General features: G+C 40.4%; 1 protein-coding gene across 2 annotated transcripts in view; it reads right to left on the reverse strand.

Moving 5' to 3' along the window:
* GSAP (gamma-secretase activating protein) overlaps nt 1-24913 on the reverse strand; it is a gene marked incomplete at its 5' end in the record, with an annotated part of 88339 nt that extends 63426 nt beyond the window's left edge. For both annotated transcript variants that reach the window (XM_082846651.1, XM_082846650.1), the window contains 6 exons: nt 3731-3819; nt 11166-11219; nt 11527-11596; nt 13536-13592; nt 14574-14650; nt 24805-24913. In XM_082846651.1, the coding sequence (XP_082702777.1) occupies nt 3731-3819; nt 11166-11219; nt 11527-11596; nt 13536-13592; nt 14574-14650; nt 24805-24913 (456 nt within the window). The remainder of the gene's footprint in view (nt 1-3730; nt 3820-11165; nt 11220-11526; nt 11597-13535; nt 13593-14573; nt 14651-24804) is intronic.
* Nucleotides 24914-27467: the final 2554 nt, after the last annotated feature.

The following is a 27467-nucleotide window of genomic DNA, read 5'->3' on the forward strand; positions in this document are numbered from 1 at the left end:
ACTGATATAATTGGTTGTGCAGCTAACCCTAGTATTTAATTTGAGAGCCAAGTAAATGTACTCTCCGTGACAACTTCCAAAGTCCCACATCCAAGAGAAAAAGCAAAACAGAACCAGGGACTTTCCAGGAAAGGATAGTGAATCACAGTGTGGCAACTGGTGGAGGATTTACCTCAAAGCACAGAACGACTGCCACTGGGAAGAAAAGGCTTGATCCCCCCGATGCCTCCTCCTCTGCGCCCACCCTTATTTGTCAGCCCACAGGACAAAGCAGGCAGCCAGAAACACAAGGCCTGACACTGTCAGCTGTGATAATGAGGGAAAACTGGCCATGGGATAACTCCAGTGACTTAATTCTTTCATCATCAAAAGGGTAACTACAAATCAGCACTTTCATTTTGCAACATGAAAGACAGCTTACTAGATAAGATCCACTGGCGAATTTTGGGTTTTCCCTCCAAACTTTAAAGCATACTGAAAGAACATAACTTTTCATGTCCCTGTTTTAAAGCCTGCAGCCTCTCTAAAGACTAGGAAATATTTTGACAAAATATATTACCTGGTGTCCTAACTTTTCATAATGACAAATTAGAAATAGAACTTGTCAACTTTTTAAAAAATTAATTTATTTTTATTTTTTGGCTGCACCATGCGGGATCTTAGTTCCCGGACCACGGATCGAACCTCTGCCCCCTGCAGTGGAAGGGTGGAGCCTTAACCACTGGACCACCAGGGAAGTCCCTAGAACTGGTCAACTTTTACAATTGCTTACAGTCAAGTTTCCCTTTCAGAAAAACAAAACTTTAACTATATACCATTCTTCACAGCAAAAAGCTCAAAACTGTAAAATAGACAGGAATGCAGAATTCAGCTATGAGAATAATATAGACCTTATTACCTGCTGATTTGTGAAATTGTGCACATCAAAAAGGATACTTTGGGGACTTCTCTGGCAGTCCAGTGGTTAAGACTTTGCCTTTCAATGCAGGGGGTGTGGGTTCAATCCCTGGCCAGGGAGCTAAGATCCCACATGCTTCTTGGCCAAGAAACCAAAACATAAAACAGAAGCAATATCGTAACAAATTCAATAAAGACTTTAAAAATGGTCCACATCAAAAAAAAAAATCTTAAAAAAAAAAAAAAGGATACTTTGTGTACTGGGGTTGAGGAGAAGCAATGATGAGTGACACCACATAGATAATGGAAGAGCAAACACTCAGTGCCTCAAAATAAGGAGAAACTACAGATTTGGCCTCCCCTGGGTCTACAGAGGTGGCCAGGCCCTGCTGCCTTAGCACTGTGACCTGGACTAAGGTGCTGACCAGTTCTAAACCTTTGCCTGGTCTCTGTGAGGCAATCAGTGAAAATGTAATTTTAAAAGTTCCATTCAGGTGGTGGTTGTTTTTCTTTCTAATTTGAGGCAACCCTGAAGCAAGGCCTAGAAGTGAGAATATACATAGACAGGGTTCAGACAGAGCTCTACAAAAGTGTGCAACATTTTTTGGGGTTTTGTTTTGTTTTGTCTGCATTGTGAGTAGGAATCTATATAGATTAGATTATATCATATTAGAAAAATATTTATCTTGTAAATATCGAGCTAGACTCTGATTATTAATATTCGTCGATGGAAGGTATGTACTACAGGCATGTAGACAAATGTGTAGTTACCCAATGGAACTATCTGGAAGATGCAATCATGCTGGTGGGCAACTCTCCAAGGATCCCAGATTGGGATCCAGACCCCACTCACTACTGTCTTGCTGAAGTTCCTCCATGAAGGGGGTCAAAGCTGCACGTGTAGACTTAGGGAAATGTACTACTGGAAATCATCACGGACGTTCTGGTAAGAAAAAGGAGAGAGATCGCAGGGCAGGACCAAACTCCATGGACAGTGAACAGCGTTTCTCTAAAGGAGAGCAGAAGGGAGAGAGGAAGAAGGTGGGGATTTGCCATGGATGGAGGTTTGGAGGAGTTTCTCTCTCCAGAGGCCTAAGCCTGAGGAGCAGGGAGCAGGGCTAGGAACTGAGATGGGCCCACAAGATTAGTGTGGGTCTGCTTCATGTGGGTGGGGACTTCGCTTTTGGCCTACAGATGACATCATGCATCCTGTACTTTTAATTTTTTTGAATTAAGATAAAATGCACATAACACAACATTCACTATTCACAATTTTCACTATTAAGTATTCAACTGAGTAATTTTTAATATATTCACAATGTAGTGCAACCATATACTTATAAAAACTTTTTCCTTCCTATACTCTAATTACCTTTTAGTTGTCCTCATCCTTCAATAATATCTCCACTGCCTACACAGCCCTGGATAAAAATGCTAAGGAAACCAAAGTAACAGGCCAGGAAAGGGAAGTGTCCCACAGTCAGCCCTGCACTGATGACAACGTAAACAGGGTGGCTTCCTGGGGGAGGGAACGCAGCTTAGGAGCTCCACACCAGGCCCTGTCTGGCAGGGAGCAGCGGCCCACAGAGATGCCAGGAGTGGTGGCGAAATGCACCACTGTAAGGACTGGCTGACAGTGGACGACTGGGCACATGAGAGACAATCCCCTCTCCCAACACACACTGCAAGAGGGAGACCCACAGCCAGAGGCTGGGAGTGGGTGGGGGGAGGGAGAGGCTACACAAGGCAATTGTGCCTCAACCCTGCATGAATATGGATAGTTGATTCTTGTTCTCTGCGGCAGCTATGTTCCATAAAGTCACCAAGAACACTGAAAACTGAACCATTGCTCCCAAGGGAAGCACAGGGATAGGAACGTGTGAGCCTCTAGTTACAACATTTTTGACAACAAATTAAAACAAAACTTGGTCTAATGTGTGTTCCTGTTTAAAAGACACTTTATTTCATATATGCTGGTGATTCGCTAGCACTGAACTCAGTCAACAGTACTATAAGCTAATGTCTAAATGAAGTTTATCTAATTAACACACGTGTTCTCTGAAAAGAATAGCGCAGCCTTCTTGCACTTAGGAGCATGAGACAGCACCTCAACAAGGCACTTGGGGGACATTTTAAACAGCAAAATCACCAAGAAAAGCCAAAGAGTGTGAAAAACATGGCACTAAGTTGACTGTGAAAACAACCTTTGTTTGCAGTCTGAGAACTGAATCAAGAAGGCAGTGTCACCTTGTTCTACCTCATCTGGGAACATGTGCATCAGGTGAAAATTTTTTCACTGCTTTGCCCCTGTCTGCAAATGACTGTGAAAGCACCATGAGTATTGATTTTGGGGTAACAAATAAATTTTAGTGGGTAGTAGAATTTGCAAATTCTATATGCAAGTAATGAGAATTGACTATATCTAGTCTACTTGTGTTATACGCACAATGCTTCTGCATCGATTCATAGAGTTGATAAATTCAGGGATTAATTATATCATTTAATCATAGGTATTTAATCTGTCAACTCTATGAACACATTAGATAAACCATTTTTAAACTTCCTTTAAATGTGTTTTGATATTCTATATTTCATCATGTAAAAACATTATAGTACTATTAGACAAACCATGATATAATAGAGACAGAGAGCTAGGTTTGAGTTTTGATTTTCATGTTTGCAAAGGAAAAGCTGTTAATTCCAGCCATACTCATTCACTGGATTGCTTTGAGGAAAATGTGATAATGTGTGTGAAAGCACTTTGTAACACCACTGCCTATAGGTTTCATGCTTTTTGATTAATGAGATAAATGATAAAGATATGCTCACTTACCTGTACCCAAATATAGCTATCCACTGCTTTTAGAACCTTCACATTGTTAATGGGGTGGATCTCGACCAACAAAGTTAAGCACCTTGAACCTATAATGTAAAGGTCGCTTTTAGTAGCAAAGTCCAGAATATCACAAATTACCTCCTCCACATAGGTCTGAACTTTGGAAATGTAAAATGTATTACTTACTGTATTAGCTACTCCATAAACAAAAGTATTTGTCTTAAAATTGACTTTGAGACTTCTTAAAACCCAAACTTTGAGACTTCTTAAAACTTAAAGAAAACATCATTGGACTTCCCTGGTGGCGCAGTGGTTAAGAATCCGCCTGCCAATGCAGGGGACACGGGTTCGAGCCCTGGTCTGGGAAGATCCCACATGCCGCGGAGCAACTAAGCCCGTGCACCACAACTACTGAGCCTGTGCTCTAGAGCCCGCAAGCCACAACTACTGAGCTCGCATGCCACAACTATTGAAGCCCGCACGCCTAGAGCCCGTGCTCCACAAGAGAAGCCACCTCACTGAGAAGCTTGTTTGCCGCAACTAGAGAAAGCCCATGCACAGCAACGAAGACCCAACGCAGCTAAAAATAAAAATTAAATTAAATTAATTAAAAATATATATATATCATAAAAGAGAAGTCAATGTACACGGAATGAGGAACAAGTTCCTACCCATTCCTCAGCCATTTTACCATCACTTCACTGGCCCTCTCAGCTTCTAAGTCTAAACAAATACAACTCAGTGCAGTGTCACTGCAATTCTGCAGCACAGTGGCAAATGTTGTTTGCGTAGGAAAATATAAAGATATTTCTGATGCATGAATGTGTTAATGGTTGACAGCACTTAGGACAGGGGCTTGGCCTCCCTCAGGAAGGGTTGCAGAGCTGCATGCATAAAGACTTATTTCCTCAGTGCCACATCTGAGCTAATGTCATAAAAGAGAGCAATTAGGAGGAAGTGTTGGACACAGGCTAGAATGGGGATATCCAAATTTAGGCCAAACGTTCCCCTTCTCAGAAAAGGAGTTGCCTTATATTTGAGTCCTTATAAAGACTAATATTCTCAGGTGCTTTCTCGGTGACTTTATTTATTTATTTTTCATATGCATAAAACTTTATTTTTAACTCTGGTGAAAGCCAACACATTGTCATTTATTTTTGATTTGAATTTTATTTTATTTATTTTTATACAACAGGTTCTTATTAGTTATCTATTTTATACATATTAGTGTATATATGTCAATGGCACTCTCCCGGTTCATCCCACCACCCCACCCCCGCTTGGTGCCCATACGTTTGTTCTCTACATCTGCGTCTCTATTTCTGCCTTGCAAACTGGTTCACCTGTACCACTTTTCTACATTCCACATATATGCGTTAGTATGAGATATTTGTTTTTCTCTTTCTGACTTGGTGACTTTATTTTGAATAATAATTTACAATTTGGGGATGGTGCAGCAGCCTGGAATTGAATCAGTACCAGTTTTCACTATTTTCACTATTTGAGAAAGTAACCTAACAGCACTGCTTTATGTTAAGTAAAAGGAAAAAAAAAAGGCAAAGAATATAAAACAATTTCTGGGATATTGCCTCACAATTTTGAGGACTGGATATCTCTGTAAACACACCTTTTTAGAGATTACTAAAAAAGCAAAGCAGTGAGTGAGTTATTATGTGGGATCACAAATACACAATGACAGAACAAATGAAAAACACATATTGCTTGGCTGACGGGTACTTGTAGCTTAGAATAAAAATCCAGTGACAGGATCACTCACAATTCAAAGGGGCTATATTTCTAATAACTGGGACAAGGTAAAGGTGAGGTACTTTGGGAATCTGCTTGATGACTCAAAAAATGGCTCTAAGAATAAGAGAGAGATTGGTGTCAAAGATACTTGTGGAAAAAAATAGAATAACAATGTTCTGTGAGAATGAGAAAAAAAGTAATTTTCCTTATTATGTTGTTTTAAGTGTATATAACTAGTTTAACATAGTAAATAGTAGAAGCTGATATTTGACTGTTTCATCTCTTGCCCTAAAAGCTTTTGGGGGAAAAGATTTCTGGGGGGCAGGCAAGGGAATCGTCTCATTGGAAAAATAAGGAATCACTTTCTACTTGGCCTTTTTGTCAGTGAATCTGTTCCCAGATGAGATAACCAGCTATCAGCTAAATGCACTTGCCTTTAAAATGGGAGGATTATCAAGGTCAAAAACCATCTTCCTACACTAATTTTTTCCTTCTTTGGGGCAGCCCAGATACTTAACTAATAAAAGTAGTTTAACGATAAGAGTAATTGTGCAAACAGGAATGTCTCTCAATAACATACCATGTGATTCCACAGTTTAACAGCAAGCACTCTGGATTAGGATTCTAGAGACATCGGTTCTAGTTTAAAATCTGCCACTAACCTAATATATACTTTTCAGCATATCATGAAGCTTTCCTAGGCCTTAGTGCTTTGGAGGCTTTTGTTGTTGTTGTTTTTGGCCGCACCAATGTGTGGCCTGCGGGATCTCAGTTCCCTGCCCAGGGATCGAACCCAGGCCCTGGCAGTGAAAGCACCAAGTCCTAACCACTGGACCGTCAGGGAATTCCCAGTGCTTTCTTTAAAAATAAAGTGGAAAACTACAGAATCAGATCATTTCTACAATCATTTTCATCCATAAAATGTGCTGATTCCATGAAGTGCTTAAAGTTGTCTCAAGAATTCAGAGAGTCCAGGCACGGGAAGGAGAGCGGCAGGATCAAAAGGGACAACATGGGGCTTCCCTGGTGGCGCAGTGGTTGAGAGTCTGCCTGCCGATGCAGGGGACACGGGTTCGTGCCCCGGTCTGGGAAGATCCCACATGCCGCGGAGCAGCTGGGCCCGTGAGCCATGGCCGCTGAGCCTGCGCATCCGGAGGCTGTGCTCCGCAACGGGAGAGGCCACAACAGTGAGAGGCCCGCATACCGCAAAAAAAAAAAAAAAAAAAGGGACAATATGGATGGACCTCAAGGGTACTACGCTAAGTGAAGTAAGTCAAACAAAGAACGAAATCACGCCATTTGTAGCAACATGGTTGGACCCAGAGATTATCGTATTAACTGAAGTAAGTCAGACAGAGAAAGACAAACATATGATATCACTTATATGTGAAATCTAAAAAAATGATACAAATGAACTTATTTACAGAAAAGAAACAGACTCACAGACAGAAAACAAACTTACCGTTACCAGAAGGGAAGGAGCTGGGGAGGGATAAATTAGGAATTTGGGATTAACAGATACATACTACTACATATAAAATAGACAAACAACAAGGTCTTAGTGTACAGCACAGGGAACTATATTCAATACCTTGTAATAACCTTGTATAAAGGAAAAGAATCTGAAAAAATACATATTATGTATAACTGAATCACTTTGCTGTACACCAGAAACTAACACAACATTGTAAGTCAACTTTACTTTAATAAAAGACAAATACCGTACGATCTCTCTTATATGTGGAATCAAAAAAACCAAACCAAACCAAAACCAAAACCAAAACCAAGCTTATAGAGACAGAGAACGGACTGGTGGTTGCAGGAGGTGGGGGTAGAGGAGGGGTGGGGAGAAATGGATGAACATTTTTGTTTTGTTTTGTTTAAAGTGAATTTAAAAAAAAAATTTTTAAAGCACAGGAATAGGCATGGCATTGGGAGGATGAAGAGTGAGCAAAAGAAAGAACCTGGTCTGATGCAGGTGAAGGTACATGTTGTGAAACGGTGACAAAGTTGGAAGAGTCCAGTAGAATCTGGCTGTGAAGAAGCTCTGGTTATTAGAGCTCTGAAATCAAAGCACCTGCTGTACCTTGGGGCAAACATAACTCCACCGGGGAGAGTGAAAGGGGCACCTAAGCCTGGCCCCTGTGGAAGGCCATTTCCTAAATAAAACATTAAGTCTGCCACGGCCTCAGCCAATAAGAGAAGCACTGTTGACAAAAACCTTACTGTAGAGTATGTAGACCAAGGAACCCTATCTTGCTCATATGAGAGATGTTACAGTCTGTCTCATTTGCAATGGAAAAATCTCATTATAAGCAACAGTGTGTTAATACCTTAAGGCAAACTACATTTTATAATCAAATGGCTTATCAGGTTATTCAGGGACAGATAAAATAAGTCTTTGCAAAAGGCAAAACATTTGCAAAATATCTGTTCAAAGGACAAATCATTACAATAGATCCTATAGGTCTTTCTGGTCACATAATTTCTGAAATCTTAACTGAACAAAAGGCCTCGTAAGTGTCTCCATGATCTGTCTGCACCTTACCCTCATTTCCCGCTGGCCTCAGTTCCCACCACTCTGCCGCTGTTCATGCCACTCCAGCCTCATTGACCTCACTATCCTTGAACAGTGAGTCTACCAAGCACTCTGGCCTCAGGGCCTTTGCGCTGGCTGTTCATTCTGCCAGAAATGTGCTTCCCTGTGGCGCACGCTTGCTCCCTCCTTTCAGATCTCTGTTTAAACTCTCCTTTAATAGTGTTTCCTAGGATCATCCCTCAAATAAACTACCTGGGCTCAAATACTTGCCTCAGACTCTACTTACAGGGGAAACCCAAACTAAAACAAGAAGTCATCTCAGGGGACAGGATCACTTTAGCCACGAGGTGCTGGCACGAGGGAGTGGGGAGAGTGAAATAGGGAAGAAGGGTATGCAGTGTACGGGCACTGTCAATTGACTGACCACCTTGCATGGACTGCACCTCAGAATCATCCACTTGAGGGCTGGAAAGGGGGAGTATTCATCCTTCAGCTCCTTGTCCCCCGATTGGTCATGGCTTATCCTATTGGAAATCCTTTCTAAACATACTTCCAGGTGGTACACATGCAGCTGGTAAGCAGATTTTCCCAAGGGCTCTGGGCAAAAAGCGAGAAGTAGGTAGAGCAGCTGAGGTGAGGCACTGCCTGTCAAATTACATTTGGGCAGAGCTGGTTCTCAGTGTAGTGGCTGGTATAAAAGGTGAGCTAAGATAAAGTATGGGGTTTCCAATACAAAAATTAACACTATTCATTCTACTATTTCAAAAGATGTGATCAGATAATTTCACGAGAGGTACATCAAATTTTCAAAGCTTAGTAACATTACCTGAATAGGATTTAATGTTGTAACCAAATCAAACTTACAATAAAGTTGGCCTGAAAGTACATTCTATGATATACATAATCGCCACTCTTCTGCATGACGATTAGGCATAGATGGTAAATATCATGTAAAGATTATAGTTTCTACTGGGTTTACCAACATAGTAAGGAACTTCTAAGGCTCAAACGAATAAGGTTTCAAAAAGAACTGGGAGGCACAGGGACCTAATCCAAGGTTCTGTACAGATGCCTAGCCTCATAATTGGGATGAACACAAGCAGCTATTAGCCCAGGAGATCAGGCTCACATCCATTCCCTTGTTTTAGGAGTCAGAACACCAATGTTTTAGAACCTATCTTGCTTCAGCTAGTCCATTTCCATCATCTCTGAATTAAGCATTGCACCTAATTCTAAGAGGAGCAGAGGATGCTAAGAGGAGGACATGAGGTACTTCTCTGGTGACACAGTGGTTAAGAATCCGCCTGCCAATGCAAGGGACACGGGTCCGAGCCCTGGTCTGGGAAGATCCCACGTGCCACGGAGCAACTAAGCCCGTGCGCCACAACTACTGAGCCTGCGCTCTAGAGCCCGAGAGCCACAACTACTGAAGCCTGTGAGCCTAGAGCCCGGGCTCCGCAACAAAGACAAGCCACTGCAATGAGAAGCCCGCGCCCTACAACGAATAGTAGCCCCTGCTCGCCACAACTAGACAAAGCCCGCATGCAACAACGAAGACCCAACGCAGCCAAAAAAAAAACAGAGGAAGACATGACACAGAAGAGGGAAGAGGACCGCAGAGGTTCTCAGTATAACATGGCAGGAGGGAAGGTTAGGATGAGTAAAACAATGATGAGATTTCAGGGAAAGCCTTCTGCCCGCCAACGTCTCTCATAAACTGTTCTGCTGAGGTCCCTGAGAAGGTCCCATCCAGACTCAGCTCTGGTTCCCTTGACACTCTAAGCTGGCTCTGTGGGAGCCCAGGACTGCCTCATAAGCCTCACTGAAAAGTATTTATAAAGGGTTTTCCATCACACATAACTGCAGGAAAATACATCCGAGTGGGAACTCTGCTAACAAAAGAAGGAGCTGAAGTGCCAAACAAACAGAAGAGACGGAAACCACTGCAGGATAGGAATAGAAAGAGACTGACATGCGATCTACCTGACCAGAGGTTGAAAAATGGTAGTCCACAGGCTGGATCCAGCCACAGGTGGTTATCACTGCCTGAAGAGAACTTTTTTTTTAAATATCTGGGTTGGTACTTCCCTGGTGGCACAGTGGTTAACAATCCACCTGTCAACGCAAGGGACACGCGTTCGAGCCCTGGTCCGGGAAGATCCCACATGCCACGGAGCAACTAAGCCCGTGTGCCACAACTACTGAGCCTGCGCTCTGGCGCCCACAAGGCTAGAGCCCGTGCTCCGCAACAAGAGAAGCCACCTCAGTGAGAAGCCCATGCACCGCAACAAAGAGTAGCCCCCGCTCGCCGCAACTACAGAAAGCCCATGCATAGCAACAAAGACCTAACGCAGCCAAAAATAAATAAATAAATAAATAAGTTTATTTATTTAAAAAATATATATCTGGGCCAACATTTAAAAATTAAAATTTTACATAACAGTCCATACTTCTCTTGATAAATTGAAAAGCTGGTCCCACTAGGCTTATTGCCCAGCTTCTGAGACGGGACACATATCTCATGGGGCACCCCGCCTACCACTAGACCCTATAGCTCGCCGTGTGGGCAATCGCCACTCCTCTCTTGCATCCGTTGTATCCCCAGAGCTGTGCATTGAGCCTGACCCATTGCAGGCACTCCATATTTGTTGAGTTCTGAACAGATGGATGATAAAAAATGTTAAAAGGAAGTGAGGGTGGGAATCATATAAGTAATCAACTATGCAGTGGGTCTCGGCAAATGAGTAGAACTGATTTTTATTTAGAATTCGTGGACTATTCATAATGCAATATGTGCTGGTTAGAAGTTCACCAGATATCAGGATAAAATGGCATTCTCCAAGCAATACTAACGTCTTCCCAACCTTTTGTACCAGCTTCTGCCTGTAGGGTTTCTAGTGTGTTCTCCATGTTCAGTCTGCAGATGCTAATTGCCTTTTTAATATTTCTGTTATTCACTGTTATATTATTTTCTGTACTTTCTTGTTTACTTGGAAAAAATGTAAAGAAACCTCTTTTTCATGCTTGACATGACCTTTGCCTTTTTATTCTGAGATAAAGCTATTTGTAAAAATGCTTGCAATTTGACAGTAGTTCAATAAATCTTCATCTCTCAATAAGTACTAAAAACTGTAATTTCATTACCTGGTTGAAGCTCATTCCTTCTTCCCTCTTTAGCAGCTTGAACTAAACTTGCAGCTAATGGAAAAAGAAAAAAATAATCCATTAGCAAATGATCCATACAGCGGCTTTAACAGTTTACCATTTTATACCCAAAATAAGTGAGGGCTCAAAGCTGTCAGTGGATGATTAAGGTGAAATACAAAGTATTCTTTTTTGTAGATAGACTCTACAGATTCTTTATTTCAAATCTAATCTCCCAAGTGCATCTTCTCCCAGAAAACCATTGTCATAGAATGATCAAATATTGCAAAAATTCAATACTTTGAAACTAAAAAAATGTAGTTTAGTTCTTGAATTGTAGCAATGAAAGAGTTCAACTTACCCAGCAAAGTTCTCTCCCTGTTGACTGAGCAACTGACAACTTGCAAGTCTTTCTCAAATGTATAGAGATGCTATTAAAACAGAAGTATTTTTTAGTTTGGAGTTTCATGTTGAACAACAATTTCATGAATGCAATTCCCATTCAGCTCTCTAGCAAGTATCATTGTGGCAAAGCATTTTATTAAAGAACCACCAGTGAACCAGTTCATCCATACTGAGAAGTTTCAGATTATTTTTTAAGAAAAAAGTTTGCTATTGTAGGCCATCTTTGGCACTGAAACTTAACCATGAGACAATATAGTATAGTGGTTAAGAGCATAGAACTTGGAGCCAAGCTAGACCCAGGTTCAAATCCTAACTCTGCCACTTGCTAGCTGTGTGACTTTAGATGAGTTATTCAACCTCTCTATCCTCCCATCAGTAAAACTGAAATCATAATACAACCTATCTCAGGAGATCCTTAGAAGTGGTGAGTTAGATAATCCATGTGAAAGTACTTACTACAGTGTCTGCCACACATAATAAGTACTCAAGTGTTAGCTATTATGATTATTGAGGCAAGTAACTAATCAATTTACATGACTATGACATCATTAACTATGTCTAACAGACTGTCACAAGTGCATCCCCTAAAGGACTCCCGTATTTAGAATACTGGCAAAGCAGTCTTCTTTTTTATTTAATCTTTATTTTTATTTTCTTGCTGTTTGATTGTTGCAAGATTCCATTTCCTGGAATAGTAAAGAAAATTAAAATGGTCATGCAGAAGGAGGATGTGAGGTGCAGATTGAGGAACTGGAGCCAATCACAGTTATATTAAGTAAAGTCTCTTAAAATACACTTAGAGGATAAGGAAAGATAGAGCCTTAGACTTCAGGAGAGAGCAGGCTAAGAGATACAGTGACTGCAGAACTAGTACGAAGGTAATTAGTACCTGCAGACTAAAGAACCACTGAGAACATACTAGAATCCAGTGGCCAGAAGTTGATAGAAAATGTTGAAAAGTCAGGAAAAGGGAACTTTGAGTTAATATGAAGGCTCTGAATTCATGTGAGAAATTTTGGTTTCCTTTGACTCTTGCTCTGAGAGATTCTTATTTATAAGTAAGAAGAGTCATGAACGTATACACTTAAGTTTTCAGTGTTTTATCCTTTTAATTAATAAGTAACACACAAGGAGAGTCTCAGCATTTAAAACATGCAAACACTACCAAATAAAAAGTCTACGTTCTCCATTACATTCACCCAATTCCAATTTCCTCTGAAAAGGAAACATGTTTGTAATTTGCTCCGTAGCCTTCCAGATCATTCAAAATGAGTTTTTAATATATATTTATGCACGTACATATTTGTCTTGCAAGTTTTTTAACCATAAATGGAATGTATTATTCTGGCAACTTGCTTTTTTCATGTAATAATGTGTTTTGGAGCGCCTTCTGTGCCAGTGTACATTTATAGACTTCTGAGTCCCTCAATACTGGTAAATTGTTTTTATGTAGGCACAAAGTGACTCCCTCCCATTTGCCCCAAGAATTAGACAGGCCTGTCACGTTAATCAATGTCTTACGTGAGTGGTTTGAGGAAAGATTAAGAAAAGGAGGCTGGTTCTAAACCTGGATCTTTGAGAAGTAATGAAAAGCAAGAACAGTGAAGGTTACGCAGAAGCAGAAGTCAGAGCCAGAGGTCATTATGAGATCCTAAGCTTCTGGTAGCACACAAATCTGGGGAGGGCGTTGGACTTCCTACATTCCTACAAAACATTGGATAATTGGTTTGCATCAACTTGGCTTAAATCTCAAAGGACTAAGAGACCAGGTGACATTTTGTTCCAGGACTCCTTATACATTTATTTTTTTTAAGATAATGGTAAAGGGAGAAGAGAAGGAAGCAAAGAAATATAAACTAAATTTTTAGAAAATAAAATGAAATAAGAAGTTGTATCTAGAAAGAAGGAAAACTTGAATAGCAGGAAAGTAACCAATAAGTAACTATAATCTATGGTGATTTTTACCTCATTTTGTTTGGTCTGGTAATCATACAATCCAAAGAAGACATTTCCCTTATCATCCTGAAAAGAAAAAATTAACTAGATGTTTATTAAATGTCATTGTTTAGGAAGTTACTAGTTTTAAAAGAAACCTGCAATAATTCAACCAGTATTAGCAACAGGCACTCTAAAGGTAGCCTGCTGTCAGAGAGGGACTGAACCTGTTTCTGCTGGTCATATGGATCAAAGAGTGAAAAGCAATAAGAATGTACAGCTCAGTGAGTCTGGGGGACCCTGTCTCCTAGGACTGAGCATGGTGAAGGAGCGAATCTTTTTGTACTTCCATTTATTTCTGTAAGAGAATATATATGACGGTCACTGAAAGTGGCCAGAACAAGTCCCTGATATTCTTATAAGTAAAACTTTTTGAATCGTACAACTCCTTTAACGCAGCATCCTCATAGATACAACTTAAAATAACTTTTTTTAAGCAAAAAAAAAAAAAAAAGTACAGTAATACAACTGTGCAAAGCAAACTGACCACTGTTATCATTCTTCCACTTTTCACTACTATGGTAAAGTTATCTGTAAAGTTAAATTTTCTTTCCTTAGAACAATTAATATTGAAGACACACTGTCAAATATTAATACCTCAAAAGTCTGAGCATATATAAGTTTGAAAAGATGATGTATAGTAATAATATTTAATATTTTCTCAAAGATAAAAATTTAACATTAATTAGGTTTAAACATCTCTTACTTGGCATTTTTCCTGTAGAAAATGAAACTGTTCATCTATTCAAAACATTTGAGCACTGTGTCAGACACTGTGTAGTTTTTTATTTAAAATGAGAAAATATTTCATAAGACTGAATTTCAATTACCCTACTCAATCTCACAAAATAAAAAATGTCATATGTTAAAGATTAAATGCCAACAGGTCTTATTCACTACCCCTCAATAAGATACAGCATAAAACTCTGTAAAAAAAGAAATGGTTAAAATGGTAAATTTTATGTTATGTATATTTTACCACAATTTAAAAAAAGAATATAGGCATACCTTATAGGTATAAATAATATTTCCATTTCTTTCAACATTTAGTACACGTAAGCTCTCATAATTGTTTTCTAAAACACCTGAAACAATAATAGCAAGTTAATACTTAGCAGATGTTTACAAACATATCTAACAAATACAATATTAGTGAAAAGCCAAATACAAAAGAATACTGATCATACCATTACATAGAGTTTAAAAACAAGCAAAGCTAATCTATTTTATTAGAGATCAGACTAGTAATGACCTTTAGGGAAGAGGAAAGGAGCAGTGATTAGGAAGTACCTCAAGGGAGCCTTGCTAATGGAAGTGTACATATTGGAAAAAACCAGCAGAATCTACTGAAGCTGAATATATATGGCTCAAAAGTTGCCCTTGTACATATATCTCATAAGAAGTATACACATATTGTGGCAAATAACACATACGACATCTACAGCACTATGGTTCAGAGACTTCCCTGGTGGCGCAGTGGTTAAGAATCCGCCTGCCAATGTAGGGGACACGGGTTCAAGCCCTGGTCCGGGAAGATCCCACATGCTGTGGAGCAACTAAGCCCATGCGCCACAACTACTGAGCCTGCGTTCTAGAGCTCATGAGCCAAAACTACTGAGCCCACGTGCCACAACTACTGAAGCCCGCATGCCTAAAGCATGTGCTCCACAACAAGAGAAGCCACCGCAGTGAGAAGCCCACACACCGCAAAGAAGAGTAGCCCCTGCTTGCTGCAACTAGAGAAAGACTGCACATGGCAACAAAGACCCAAAGCAGCCAAAAATAAATAAATAAATAAATATAGCACTATGGTTCATAATAGTCAAAACTGGAAACCCAAAATATCCATCAAGCAAACAATGAATAAATTGTGGTACAGTCAAACAATGGAGTATTATACAACATTAAAAATGAATTAACTTGCTATAACATACACCATAAATGAGTACAAGAAGCCCACATACTCACCCCTCCCAAAAAAGGTACAAACTGTATGATTTAATTTACACACAAGTTTCAAAATCTGGCAAAAAGAATCTATTGCGCTAGATGAGTGATTGCTGGAAAGGAGTATGAAGGGGACCTTTGGGGTTCTATTAATTTTCTCCTTCCGGCTCTGAGTGCCAGTTCCATGGGTGTGCCTCACTTTGTGAAAATTAACTGAGTTGCACTTGTGATTTGTGTACTTTTCTGTATGAAGGCCATATTTGACAAAGGATATAAAGATTTTTTACACAAAACATTTAACTTGTAAGTTAACGGACCATCATTTTTCTTCTAAAATTTTTGGATATTCCTCCGATTTCTACAGTTAAAGGATTTAAACACTGGTTATAAACAGCATTGATAATTATCATCATTAATGGGGAAGAAAAGTATATATCCCCAATTTCCTCAAAATTAAATTGCTTAAACTTGACTCATTTTCCCCACACAAGAATAGTGTTATTAGATGTTAAAATATTATGTTGATTATGACAAATTCCAATATTCAGATAAAACATATGCAAAATATCCTATAAATCAGAGCAAATTTCAGTTTGTATTCCTGATTAAAAAGGAAAAATCAAGACACAAAATCAGGATAATTGGTGAGCTCAACCCCTGCACTGGAGCTGGGAGTGGAAAACATTTAGATGGTTCACTGAGAACTTAGGAATCATCCTGAGATCTCTCTTGCCAACTCCTCACAAGAAGAAGCTGCCTGGCTCTTCAGGGGGCAGGGCAAAGAAGGGGGTAAGTGTTGCTTATATATGGGTATATACACTTTTCAATGTATATTGAGGTATCAGACACATTATTCTCAATATTAAAAAAAATAAGAATAATCACTTGGTCTCTTAGGATAATAGTATGATTCAATTAGCTTACTGCTGAACAGCACTTCATAATTTACAGAGTTCTCACTGCTATCTCAATCATACTGTATAAGGTACTACAGGCCCATTGTATGGGTAAAACAACTGAGTTTCAATGAAGTTAGGATATTTGGCCAATACCATATATTGAAAAAGTGGCACAGACTAATTTCAAGCCTAGGAAAAGGTAAACAGAATGAACCAAGTTTCCTGTATCATACTCACAATGGGAAAACGGATAATTACTGAAAAATCCTTTAAGGTGGATTTTGCAGACATCTAAAGAGGATTTCAGTGAGTTCCTTTTCATCCTGCACATGACTCAAAACTCCTGGAATGCAATGTGTCAATATTTTGAGAAGCATTTTTTTTTTCTTTCAAGATTATAAGGATGCTGGAAGAGAACTTCTCAAAAGTACACTTAAAAGGTTTCAACTAAGATAAGAAACTTCTTTACAAGAATCTTGCTAAGAAAATCCAATTTCCTTGCAAAAGCACATCTATTTCCAAATCACTAAAATATTAAGAGAAAAAAATTCTCCAACAAGTGCAGGTTACAACACATGATATATGCTTATTCCATTAAATCAATGGTTCTCAATGCTTGTGTTGTGTTAGAATCATCAGGGGAGATTTTAAAAGAACATGGATGTCCAAGCCCTGTCCCAAATATCCTAATTTTTTTGAGCTGGTGAGGGCCCTACTCCCTGGTGTCTGTATTTTTAAGTTTCCCTTGTTATTCTAATGTGCAGCCAGGGCTGAGAACCAGTGAACTACATATTTATAAATAATATACATTAAACAATATTCATTAGATAGCATAACCAGGACCTGCTTATAATGTAACCAGAGTAGAAAGAAATAATAAAAATAATGCCTTCATGGGTCTGTTAGGGAGTAAGAATTGCAGTCTTAAATAATCCTGCAGTTAAGTACATGGTTCTCATCTGAAGGATATTTGCATTCGATAAATTTAGCAATGTTGGTAAGCCAGAGACCAGGGTCTCACCACACACTATAAACCCATCGGCCCTTCCTCCCCGGATTAGTTGCTCATGTTTTAGACACACCCTTTTAAAAGACTTATTCAATAACCTCTTTGCTTATTCATTCTGACTCTTCTCCCACTAGTTCAACTCTGGAAAGTCCAGAAGAGGAAGTTTAGCAATTTCAAACGAGGAAATGTGGTTTAATTTTACAGTTCAGTGAAATCAGAGTTCATGAAGGAAAAATGTAGCATTCTGATAAATACTTGCATAAGTAAACCTACTAAAAAAACGGAGAGTATCTAGATATTAAAGGTGTTGGTGAGTCACAGCTCATGTAAAATTAAAGCTGGTTTGCCACCCCAGTGTCCACTGAAGCCCTATTTACAAGAGCCAGGTCATGGAAGCAACCTAAATGCCCATCGACAGATGAATGGATAAAGAAGATGTGGTACAGGGCTTCCCTGGTGGCGCAGTGGTTGGGAGTCTGCCTGCCAATGCAGGGGACACGGGTTCGAGCCCTGGTCCGGGAAGATCCCACATGCCGCGGAGCAACTAAGCCTGTGTGCCACAACTACTGAGCCTGCGCTCTAGAGCCCACAAGCCACAACTACTGAGCCCAAGTGCCACAACTACTGAAGCCTGGGCGCCTAAAGCCCGTGCTCCACAACAAGAGAAGCCACGACAATGAGAAGCCCGCGCACAGCAACGAAGACCCAACACAGCCATAAAATAAATAAAATAAATAAATTTATTTTAAAAAAAAAAGAAGATGTGGTACATATATACAATGGACTATTACTCAGCCATAAAAAGGAACAGAATTGGGTCATTCGTAGAGATATGGATGGACCTAGAGGCTGTCATAGAGAGTGAAGTAAGTCAGAAAGAAAAAACCAAATATATATTAACGCATATATGTGGAATCTAGAAAAATGGTACAGATGAACCAGTTCACAAGGCAGAAATAGAGACACAGATGTAGAGAACAAACGTATGGACACCAAGGGGGGAAAGCAGCAGTGGGGGTGGGGAGCTGGTGGTGGGATGAACTGGGAGATGGGGATTGACATGTATACACTAATATGTATAAAACAGGTAATAAGAACCTGCTGTATTAAAAAAATAATAATAAAATTCAAAAAAACCCTATATTTTCATTTATAGTTTCTATCTTTGATGTCATGCACAGAATTGTCTTTCCTACCCTGAGATTATATAAATGCTTGGTATATTTTTTTCTACAATTTTTGTGTTTTTATTTTTTTAATTATATATTTGAGCCAACTAAAATTTATTTATGTATTTATACTCATACGTATACAGTATGAGATAACATTTGTCATTATACTTTGTTTACAAATGGTTACCCAGTTGTTCAAATGCCATTTATTGAATTATGTTTTTTCTGAAATGCCACACTTATAATGTAGTAAACCCCTATGTATATTTCTGAACTATTTATTCTTGTTCCATTGACCCGTCTACATATTATTAAGTTAATGCCACATTGCTTTGATTACAGCTTTATAATGCTTTTTAATATTTGGTGGTCAAGTCCTCTGTGATCACTCTCCTTTCATGGCTATTCTCATCCTTTTATCTTTTCAAATAAACTTTAGGGTAAATTTGTAAAAAAAAAAAAAAAAAAAAAAAAAAAAAAAGCTGGTTTGCCAGATAAGTCTCATCCACTTCAATGTATTCTTTGCCAAACACGAGTGATTTCACTTTAAAAGAAGATGTCTGTCAAATACGTAAATTTGGTTTCCAACTGCTATGAGACAAAAATCAAATAAAAGTATTTCTTTTCTTTCCAATGACTATGGGGGTGGAGGGAGTCTCACAGCCCTATACAAAAATTTGAACTAGTTCCTAAAACAGAGATCAAGGAGTGCTAAGATATAATTATCCTATGACATTTCTATTCTGTAAATAATTCACATAAAACCTCCTGCTCAACAGGACCAGATAGTATAATTTCTAAACATATGAAGTAAACATTATTATATGATTTATATTTCATATTCTGGATAAAATGAGAAAAATCAAGGATGGGGTGATTAGTTAAGCAATAAAGAGAAAAAAGAATTAGAAAAGGAGACTAGGAAGGTAGGGGAAGGAAAAGTGAAAAGGAAGGACAGTGGCGAGAGAAGAGTAAAACAATAAACAAAAACAATGTGACTAAGCCAATCCTCTGGCCCCCAAATCTGTCTGGGGGTATCTAGGAGGCAACAATAAAAGCATTACTCTTGAGTCAGATAACTGGTAAAACATATCACTTCCCTGGAAAAAATGAATAACTACAGTATTTGAAAGATTAATCAATCTGGAACATTAATAAATTCATCAATCTAATACTAATTGAAGCAGGCAAGGAGATATAGGCAAGAAAACCTACATTATTTCTGGTCTTAAATATACGTGACATTTAAACCTTAGAAAATTTACATACCGGAGACTTTTTCTTAATTTCCTGAAGATATGATACATTCCAAGAGGGGATTAAGCATTAGACAGAAAAATTAATATATAAAATCTATTATATTGCTACATACCAGTAATAGTTAGAACCTATAATGTTTTTAAATGGGCTATTTATGAGAGCAACAAAAAATAATAACAACCCAGGAATAAATCTGGCAAAAACCTTCATGGAGAAAATTCTAAGACTTCTTAAGAATCATAAAGGAGCTCTAAATAAACAACAAGCTATACTTTATTCATAGTTGGGAAGATTTAATATTGTAAAGATGCCAATTCTCCCCAAGCTGATCCACAGATTCAATGCAACTCAAATCAAAAATCCAACAGATTTTGGTGAAATCTAACTGGCTGATTCCAAAATATATATGTAAGAACAAGGAGCATAGAATAGCCAAGATGATCCTGAAGATGACTGATGTGAGAAGACTTACTCTACCAGTTATCAAGACTTAACAGAAAGATAGTTACTAAGATGTCTTCGTCTAACATTGGCCAATGGAACAAAATTAAAAGCCCAGAAAAGGAGACTCACACACATATGGAAACTTGATGTGTGAAGGAAGTGGTTTTGCTGTCAGTGAGAAAAGGTAGGGCTATTTGGTTAGTGACACTAGAACTACTAGCTATTAACACAGAAAAACAATGCAATTTACAAAAGAATATATTAACACCTGTAAGCTATAAATAACAAAACAAAATCATGTAACCACCACCCAGCTTAAAAATAGCAAATATCAGGGCTACTTTTGAAGGTTCTGGTGTCCCCCAATTTGATTCCTACATCATATTACAAAAATAAATTCCAGATGGATAAAAAGATAACAAAATTCAAAGAAAAAAGCTTTAAAGCTTTTAGAAGTTAATATAAAAATGTCTTCATGGCTTCTAAATTTCTTTAAAATATCCAAAAACCACAAACCGTAAAGGAAAAGACTCATAAATTAGACTACATTATAATCAAGAACTCTTGTTTATCAAAGGTAATCACAAACTGAAAAAACCAAGAGATTGAGGGACGATATCTGCAACATATATGATGAACAAAGGACTAGAATCCACAATGAAGAATGCCTTAAAATCAATATTTAAAAAAAGCCACAATAGACAAATAGACAAAAGGATGAACCAACATCCCATAGAAGGGGAAACTCAAATAGCCAGCAAATATATAGAGATGTTCAACCTCAAACCACAATGAAGTAACGTTTAGACCCACCAGTTTGACGAGAAATTTAAAATCTGGAAAAATCAAGAGCTTGTGAAGATACAGAGTACCAAAAACATTTCTATACCACAAATGGGGTAGTTAATAAGTACAAGTACTTTAGAAAACAATTTGGCACTACCCAGGAAAAGTGAAGACGTGCATAGCCTGTGACTCAGCAACTCTAAAGTCAGACATCCATCCTAGAGAAACATGTAAAGTACGCACCAGGTTAGTAAAAGCATAGACTGTAACAGCAAACCCCAGAAACCTCCCAAATGTCACTGTTGGGATGAAGATAAGTAAGTTGGGTTTCCTAGGAAACATCCTGAGACAGTTTCGTATGCAGGGTATTTACTAGGGAGTGCTTACTAAAGTGGGATTAACACCTGTAGCAGGAAGGAGAAGGAAGCAGGACCAGGCTGGGGAAGAAGTCAAGTTACAATGAAGGCCCAGTGGCCTCAGGTGACCTTGGGGTCCTCCATGGGGAAGCTCTAGAACTGAAATGAATTGTCAGAGTTGTCCCATGTGAGTCAAAATGCCCAGGCCTTTATACCCCACCTCACCCTCTCATTAAAGGAGGCCATACCTAAACTAAAGGGGCATAAAGTTGGGTGATGCAACCCTCTGCCGAGGCCATCCCTGAAGGCGCTGACAGCTGAGGGCTATCTGCTGCCCACACTTACAGCACCTGGGACAAGCCCTTTCTTGATAGGAAGATCTAAGCACTGCATCTCCATGTCCACCATAGTGTTGTATAGTCACACAAATGGAATACTATACAGCAGTGAAAACTAACGGCCTACAGCAGTCAACATGGATAAATCTTACACTACTGAGAAGAAAAAAATGAAAAGAATACATATGGTGTTCTTTCATTTACTTAAAGTTCACAAACAAGCAAAATGAAATGATATTTTGCTTAGGGAGATATACATATGGGTTAAAACTACAAATAGGATCAAAGAAATGTTAAAATATAAAAGTTTAAGTGGTTGTAGGTAACAACTTACAGATGAGGGATACGGAGAGCAACAGGATCAAATAGGGAGACAAAGAGCCTACAAAAGTCTTGATATTATTCTATTTTTAAGGTGGGTACACAGTTTTGCTTTTTTTTATTATTTATAGCTTAGATGTGTTAAAAGTATTCTTTTGTATAACTGTTTTAATTTTTAAAGAACAAATATTTTCTTCCTTTATTTCAGGAGAAATAATTTTCCCAAAGTTCAACCTAGAACAAGAAACACATGCAGTAACCAAATCTGGTCTCCTTACTTCTTAACCCCTTTTTGACTAAAATGCTATCATATATGCACTGAATTTCTGTCCTGGCTGACTTAGCCCAGCTCTGTGGCTATTTTGCCAGAAATATGTCATACATCAGGAGTACTACTTAACACCCCTAAGAAATCTTCAATTGTATTTGTTGATGTAAAAATATTAAGGCTTCAAATTTAGAGAGCAAGTGTGCAGAGAGGAGACTTTACAATGGTGTAATTATTCATAATTTACATTTGAAAAGCCGAGACTTTGAAAGGAAAATAATTTGCACAAATGTGTGGAGTAATAGCTGTGCTAGAAATAAAATAGAATCCCACATTCCCCTGCCAGTGCTACAAATTACAGCAGCAGAATAATTAACTTGTGGTTTTTTTGAGCTACCACCCACTGGTGATTTTCAGAAATAACAATTTCTTTTAGTATAATAGGGCTAATATCTTGCCAAGGTGCTCTGCAGGAGCAAAACACTACCAATATCAGAAAAATCTGGTATTTCTAGTAAGTTTAGTTTCTGAAGACCCAGGGGTATCTGCTGTTTGGTGAAATGTCAACACACAAGTTTATATGTCTTCACAGATGTGTGAAAGACACAAGGAAGCCAAAATCTAACTGGCTCACACACAGCTTTTCAATCACAACACACATTACTGATACATAAGACTGTGGCATTTCACACTTCATCTAACTTCTCATTTTCAGACACTTGCCACTTAGCTATATAAGGTGGAGGTCCAGAGGAAGGACCACTTTGTGGTAGAAACCATAAATCTTCAAAAGCTCTTTAGACATTCAGGAGACTTTTAAAAAATCCCCCAAAGTGAAGCTTTACTAATAATGACACTAGTCGTTTGTCAAACTCACTAGTCAAACTGGAGCCTTGAGCTACACAAACATGACTCCCTGTTTGGAACCAACAACTAACATGCCAAGACAAGGAACCCTACAAATATTCTGCTAAAGCCATAGGACAGAAAATTTTCTCCAGCGATAAGGGGAAAGGAGTTGTAGATATGGGTAATTTGATGGACCTCTCCAAAAAATGCCCTCCAGCAAGTCTAAGTGTTTAAGGAAAACCAGATGGGGAAAAAAAGAGGTAAACACACTGAAGTGGCTAGCTCCTGTGCACAACTGGGATCCAGGGTATCGTTTCTTTGAACCTGAACCTAAGCCCTGAAGATGCAACATTATTTGCAGCAAACGTTTCTTCTTGAAAAACAACCTGGGAAATCACAGAGTTCCCCTTCTTTAAAGTTTTGGTTGATCAATGCTGGGAAGGCTCGAAAGTCACTTTCCACTCCCTTATCAAAATCAAAACAAAGGATTTTTGAGACAGATGAAAATCAAAGGCTCAACTGCCCAGAATGTATTCCAATTCACCCTGAGGAAGTTGGGCAGGACACCCGAGGATCACTTGGTCTCACGTCTCTTGCTGGCCGGCATAGGTGGTCTCTGGGTTGGTGGTGACGGGCTTGATGCTTTGGAAAACAGTGGGCTCTCAGTTCATTGCTCACAGCCTGAAAGCAGACCCCTACCCTCTCGCACTTCACATCCTAAGTGGCATGTCCCCTAAATCACGGATACTGTTCACCCAGAAACACGTCTCACAAACGTGGGGACAAACCGTGCAGCTGTTAAGTATTTATACGGTGGTTTTCTTGGCGGCCATGATTCATCTTTTCTTTCTCATTACGCGAGAACTTCCAGGAGCCTCCAGTCTTGGTGGAACCCCTACCCAGGTGATGAATCTTTTTAGGCAGGTGAGATATGAATAAAGCATAGAGAACGACCCTCCCCCACCCCCTGCAGCCTTGTGCCGGAGGAGTTGCAGAGTCTGGGCAGCTGCTCCTCCACGCCCTGCTCTGATGAGATGATGCCAAGGGTACCACTAGTGTCCCAGCCTTTCTACTGAAGGTGACTTACTGTGCGCAACCCCTAAGCCAGAAGCTGGAGGACTCGCTAGAAGAAGCAGTGACCACCTAGAGGGGTGGGATAGGGAGGGTGCGAGGGGATATCGGTATATATGTACACGTAGAGCTGATTCACTTTGTTATACAGCAGAAACTAACACACCATTGTACGGCAATTATACTCCAATAAAGATGTTTAAAAAAACAAGCAGTGCAACTCCGCCACCGAGACCTTGCCCACCTTGCCCCGGGGGCTGTCCCTCCGCCCTTCAGCCAGTGGCCCCGGATGAGGGTGGCAAAGCCCAGACTCCGAAGAGGGGAAGGTCACCCCTTCAGCACCAACCTTCACAGGCTAGCAGGGGGCACAGGCTGCGCGTCTGGCGGTGCCCACCAACCACCCCGGCCCAGCCCGGTAACCAGCTAGGTATGAAGGACTCCGACTCCCCCGCCTCCGCTGCCCCTGCCTAACCCCCCCACATCCACGCCCCACCCCTCCCCGACGCACGCCTACAGCACCTGGGCCTCCGCCTCCGGCCCCAGCGGCCACTAACGCCGCCCGCTGTGCCCGCAGCCACGGGAGCACGTCCTTCCCGAGATCGAAGTCGGAGACCAGACGGAGGGCCATTGCCCGGACGCGGCCACCGGGCAGCTCTGGAGCCCTGCGCCGCGGGCATTCCCGGCCCTCCGCGCGCCACCGCACCCCGCGCCCGCCCCTCCTTCCTCTCCCCCGCCCGCCGCTTTCGGTTCCGCCGCGGCCGAGCGGGAGAAGCCCCAGCACCGCCTCCTCCCGGCCCGGCCCGCGCCGCGCACGTGAGCCTCGAGCTGCGCACGCTGGGCCGGCGGGGGGATGGGGGGAGGGGGAGCGACGAGGGCGCGGGGACCAGACCCAGCCGGGCCGCAAGCCCTCGACTTGCACCTTCGCGGCGGAGGACAGAGAGGGAGGGAGGATTTGTTTTTTAAAGAGGCGTGGAGATGTTGCTGGACCAATGGTTTCCAAACTATGCTGCATATGACATGTGCGTGCTAGGCGTTTTGGGGTTTTGTTGTTTGTTTGTTTGTTTTTTAATCCCCAGGTGAGTCCTCTGTGCAGCAAACTTTAGAAACCAGTTGGCTAGAGAGAGGTATTACTAGCTGGGTCACCTGAGAAGGTTCAAGGTCATCACCGGGGCAGAAGCAGGCGGTGGCTTGGGCCTATTCAGCCCAATTTCAGGGTGGTGGTATTTTATTAGTAGTACTTAAGTAGAAAGTAGCAGCGAGGTGTATGTGAGATGATTCTATTTTAACAGAGATTCGGAGACACTGGAAGGGGTCAATCAGCTCAACACAAACAGGTCTTCTGCCTATTTACGGGGCTCCCTACACTGGCTGCAACGAAGCTGAATTGTTGAAGATTTCCTCTGCACTTACTCTTTTAAAAGTGCTCTCCTTCCAGGGGCACCTGTGGTGTGGGGCACCGTCTCATCCCCATACCTATAAATAAGTCCAGTGTTTTCTTAATCTTGCCACTCAGGTTTCTTTTCATTAGAGAGTGTACCATCAGTATTGCTTGCTGCACCTTTGGCACTGCAGATCCAATCCATCCTGAACATCAATGCCAAGTTATTACTGTCCCTAAAACAAAGCTGTCCTCATGGCCCCGTGCAGAAGACTTCGAGTAACAGCTGACTGCAGGATAAAGTGCCTATACTTTACCTGACCCTTCCAGCCTTTTCACCTAGACTTACTTTCAGCTCCAGGTTGGCCTGATTCCAGAACCCTCTGATTCCACCCACTTGCCTCTGAAAAAAATCACCAGACCCTTCCAATCTGGATCCACAAAGCTTTCTCACAGCTTCAGCCCCTAGCGACCTTCCTAACCCTGAACTTCTAGACAGATGTTGCTAGTACACCTCATTTGACAATCAAATACTGCATGGAGCCGTGAATTGAATCTTGAGTCTTGCACACCCCTCTGCAGCGGCTAACAGAGCAGCCAGAAGGTGCTCCACTGTTACTGAAGAGTGAGTCAGTAATGGACTAAGGGGTGCTTTGTCACATGTCTCACAAAGTGAGGGTCTGAAAACTACCCTCTGTTTTACAGTGCAGACTCCTAGGCTCTAGTCTAGACCTGGGCAAGGCACAGAAATGTGCATTTCAGTCAGAGCCTCAGGTGATTCTTGGGCTCGCTAAGATTTGAAAACTTCTCTAAATAAAGGTAAAAGAAACTCTTGATTTCGCCCTACTGACACGTTTCTCCGGCTGCGGTGGTGGATGACTTCAGGTAGCTCTCCACTACTCACCACCACATTCGTAGGAAAGTCATCCTACCTGTAAAGTGCATGAAGCTTTAACAGAAATGCTTACTGAGGCTGCTGATATTGCTAGTGCAAAAAAGGGTGACCACTGAAATAATGGGGAGACACTACAACGAATGTTGCATACCAAATGGAGCTGGTTGCCTTTGTCATATAGAAACGTCTTCACTTTCCTATTTTAAAAATTAAGTTTCTGTTGATTTTTTCTCAGTTAACCTCTATTTTTATCAAGTAAAACTGATTTTATAGTTTTCATCAAGCAGTGATTATATAAAAATTCCCTTCAAAATAAATTTAAGTAAAAAAGAACATAGAGAAGGTGAGAAATAATAACTAAGATACCAGAGAGACATGGCCAAAGCCATGAAGGTAGTATATGAATGGCTGAGCTTTGGAGATAATTCGCTAAGGAAAAGACTAGTGAATGGTGACTTACTGGTTTACAATTTGTTAAAGATTAACAGAAAAAGAATGCTGATGGATTATCCTTGAACTCTAAAGAGGGCAGAACTGGAAACTGTCCTATCTTCTTTAGTTAAAAAGCTGCTTCATTGATGGATGTGTTAACTTGACTGTGGTAATCATTTCACCATGTATATTTATATCAAATCATCACATTATACACTTTAAATATTTGCCTAAAAAAAGGGAAAAGAAAAGAAAGCTCCCTCAGAATCGTTAAGCACTGGAACTGGCTTTTTTTTTTTTTTTTTTCCCTGTGGTACGCGGGCCTCTCACTGTTGTGGCCTATCCCGTTGCGGAGCACAGGCTCCGGACGCGCAGGCTCAGCGGCCATGGCTCACGGGCCTAGCCGCTCCGCGGCATGTGGGATCCTCCCGGACTGGGGCACAAACCCGTGTACCCTGCATCGGCAGGCGGACTCTC

Source organism: Leucopleurus acutus (genome assembly GCF_964270905.1).
Source record: "Leucopleurus acutus genome assembly, chromosome: 9".
NCBI lineage: Eukaryota > Metazoa > Chordata > Mammalia > Artiodactyla > Delphinidae > Leucopleurus > Leucopleurus acutus.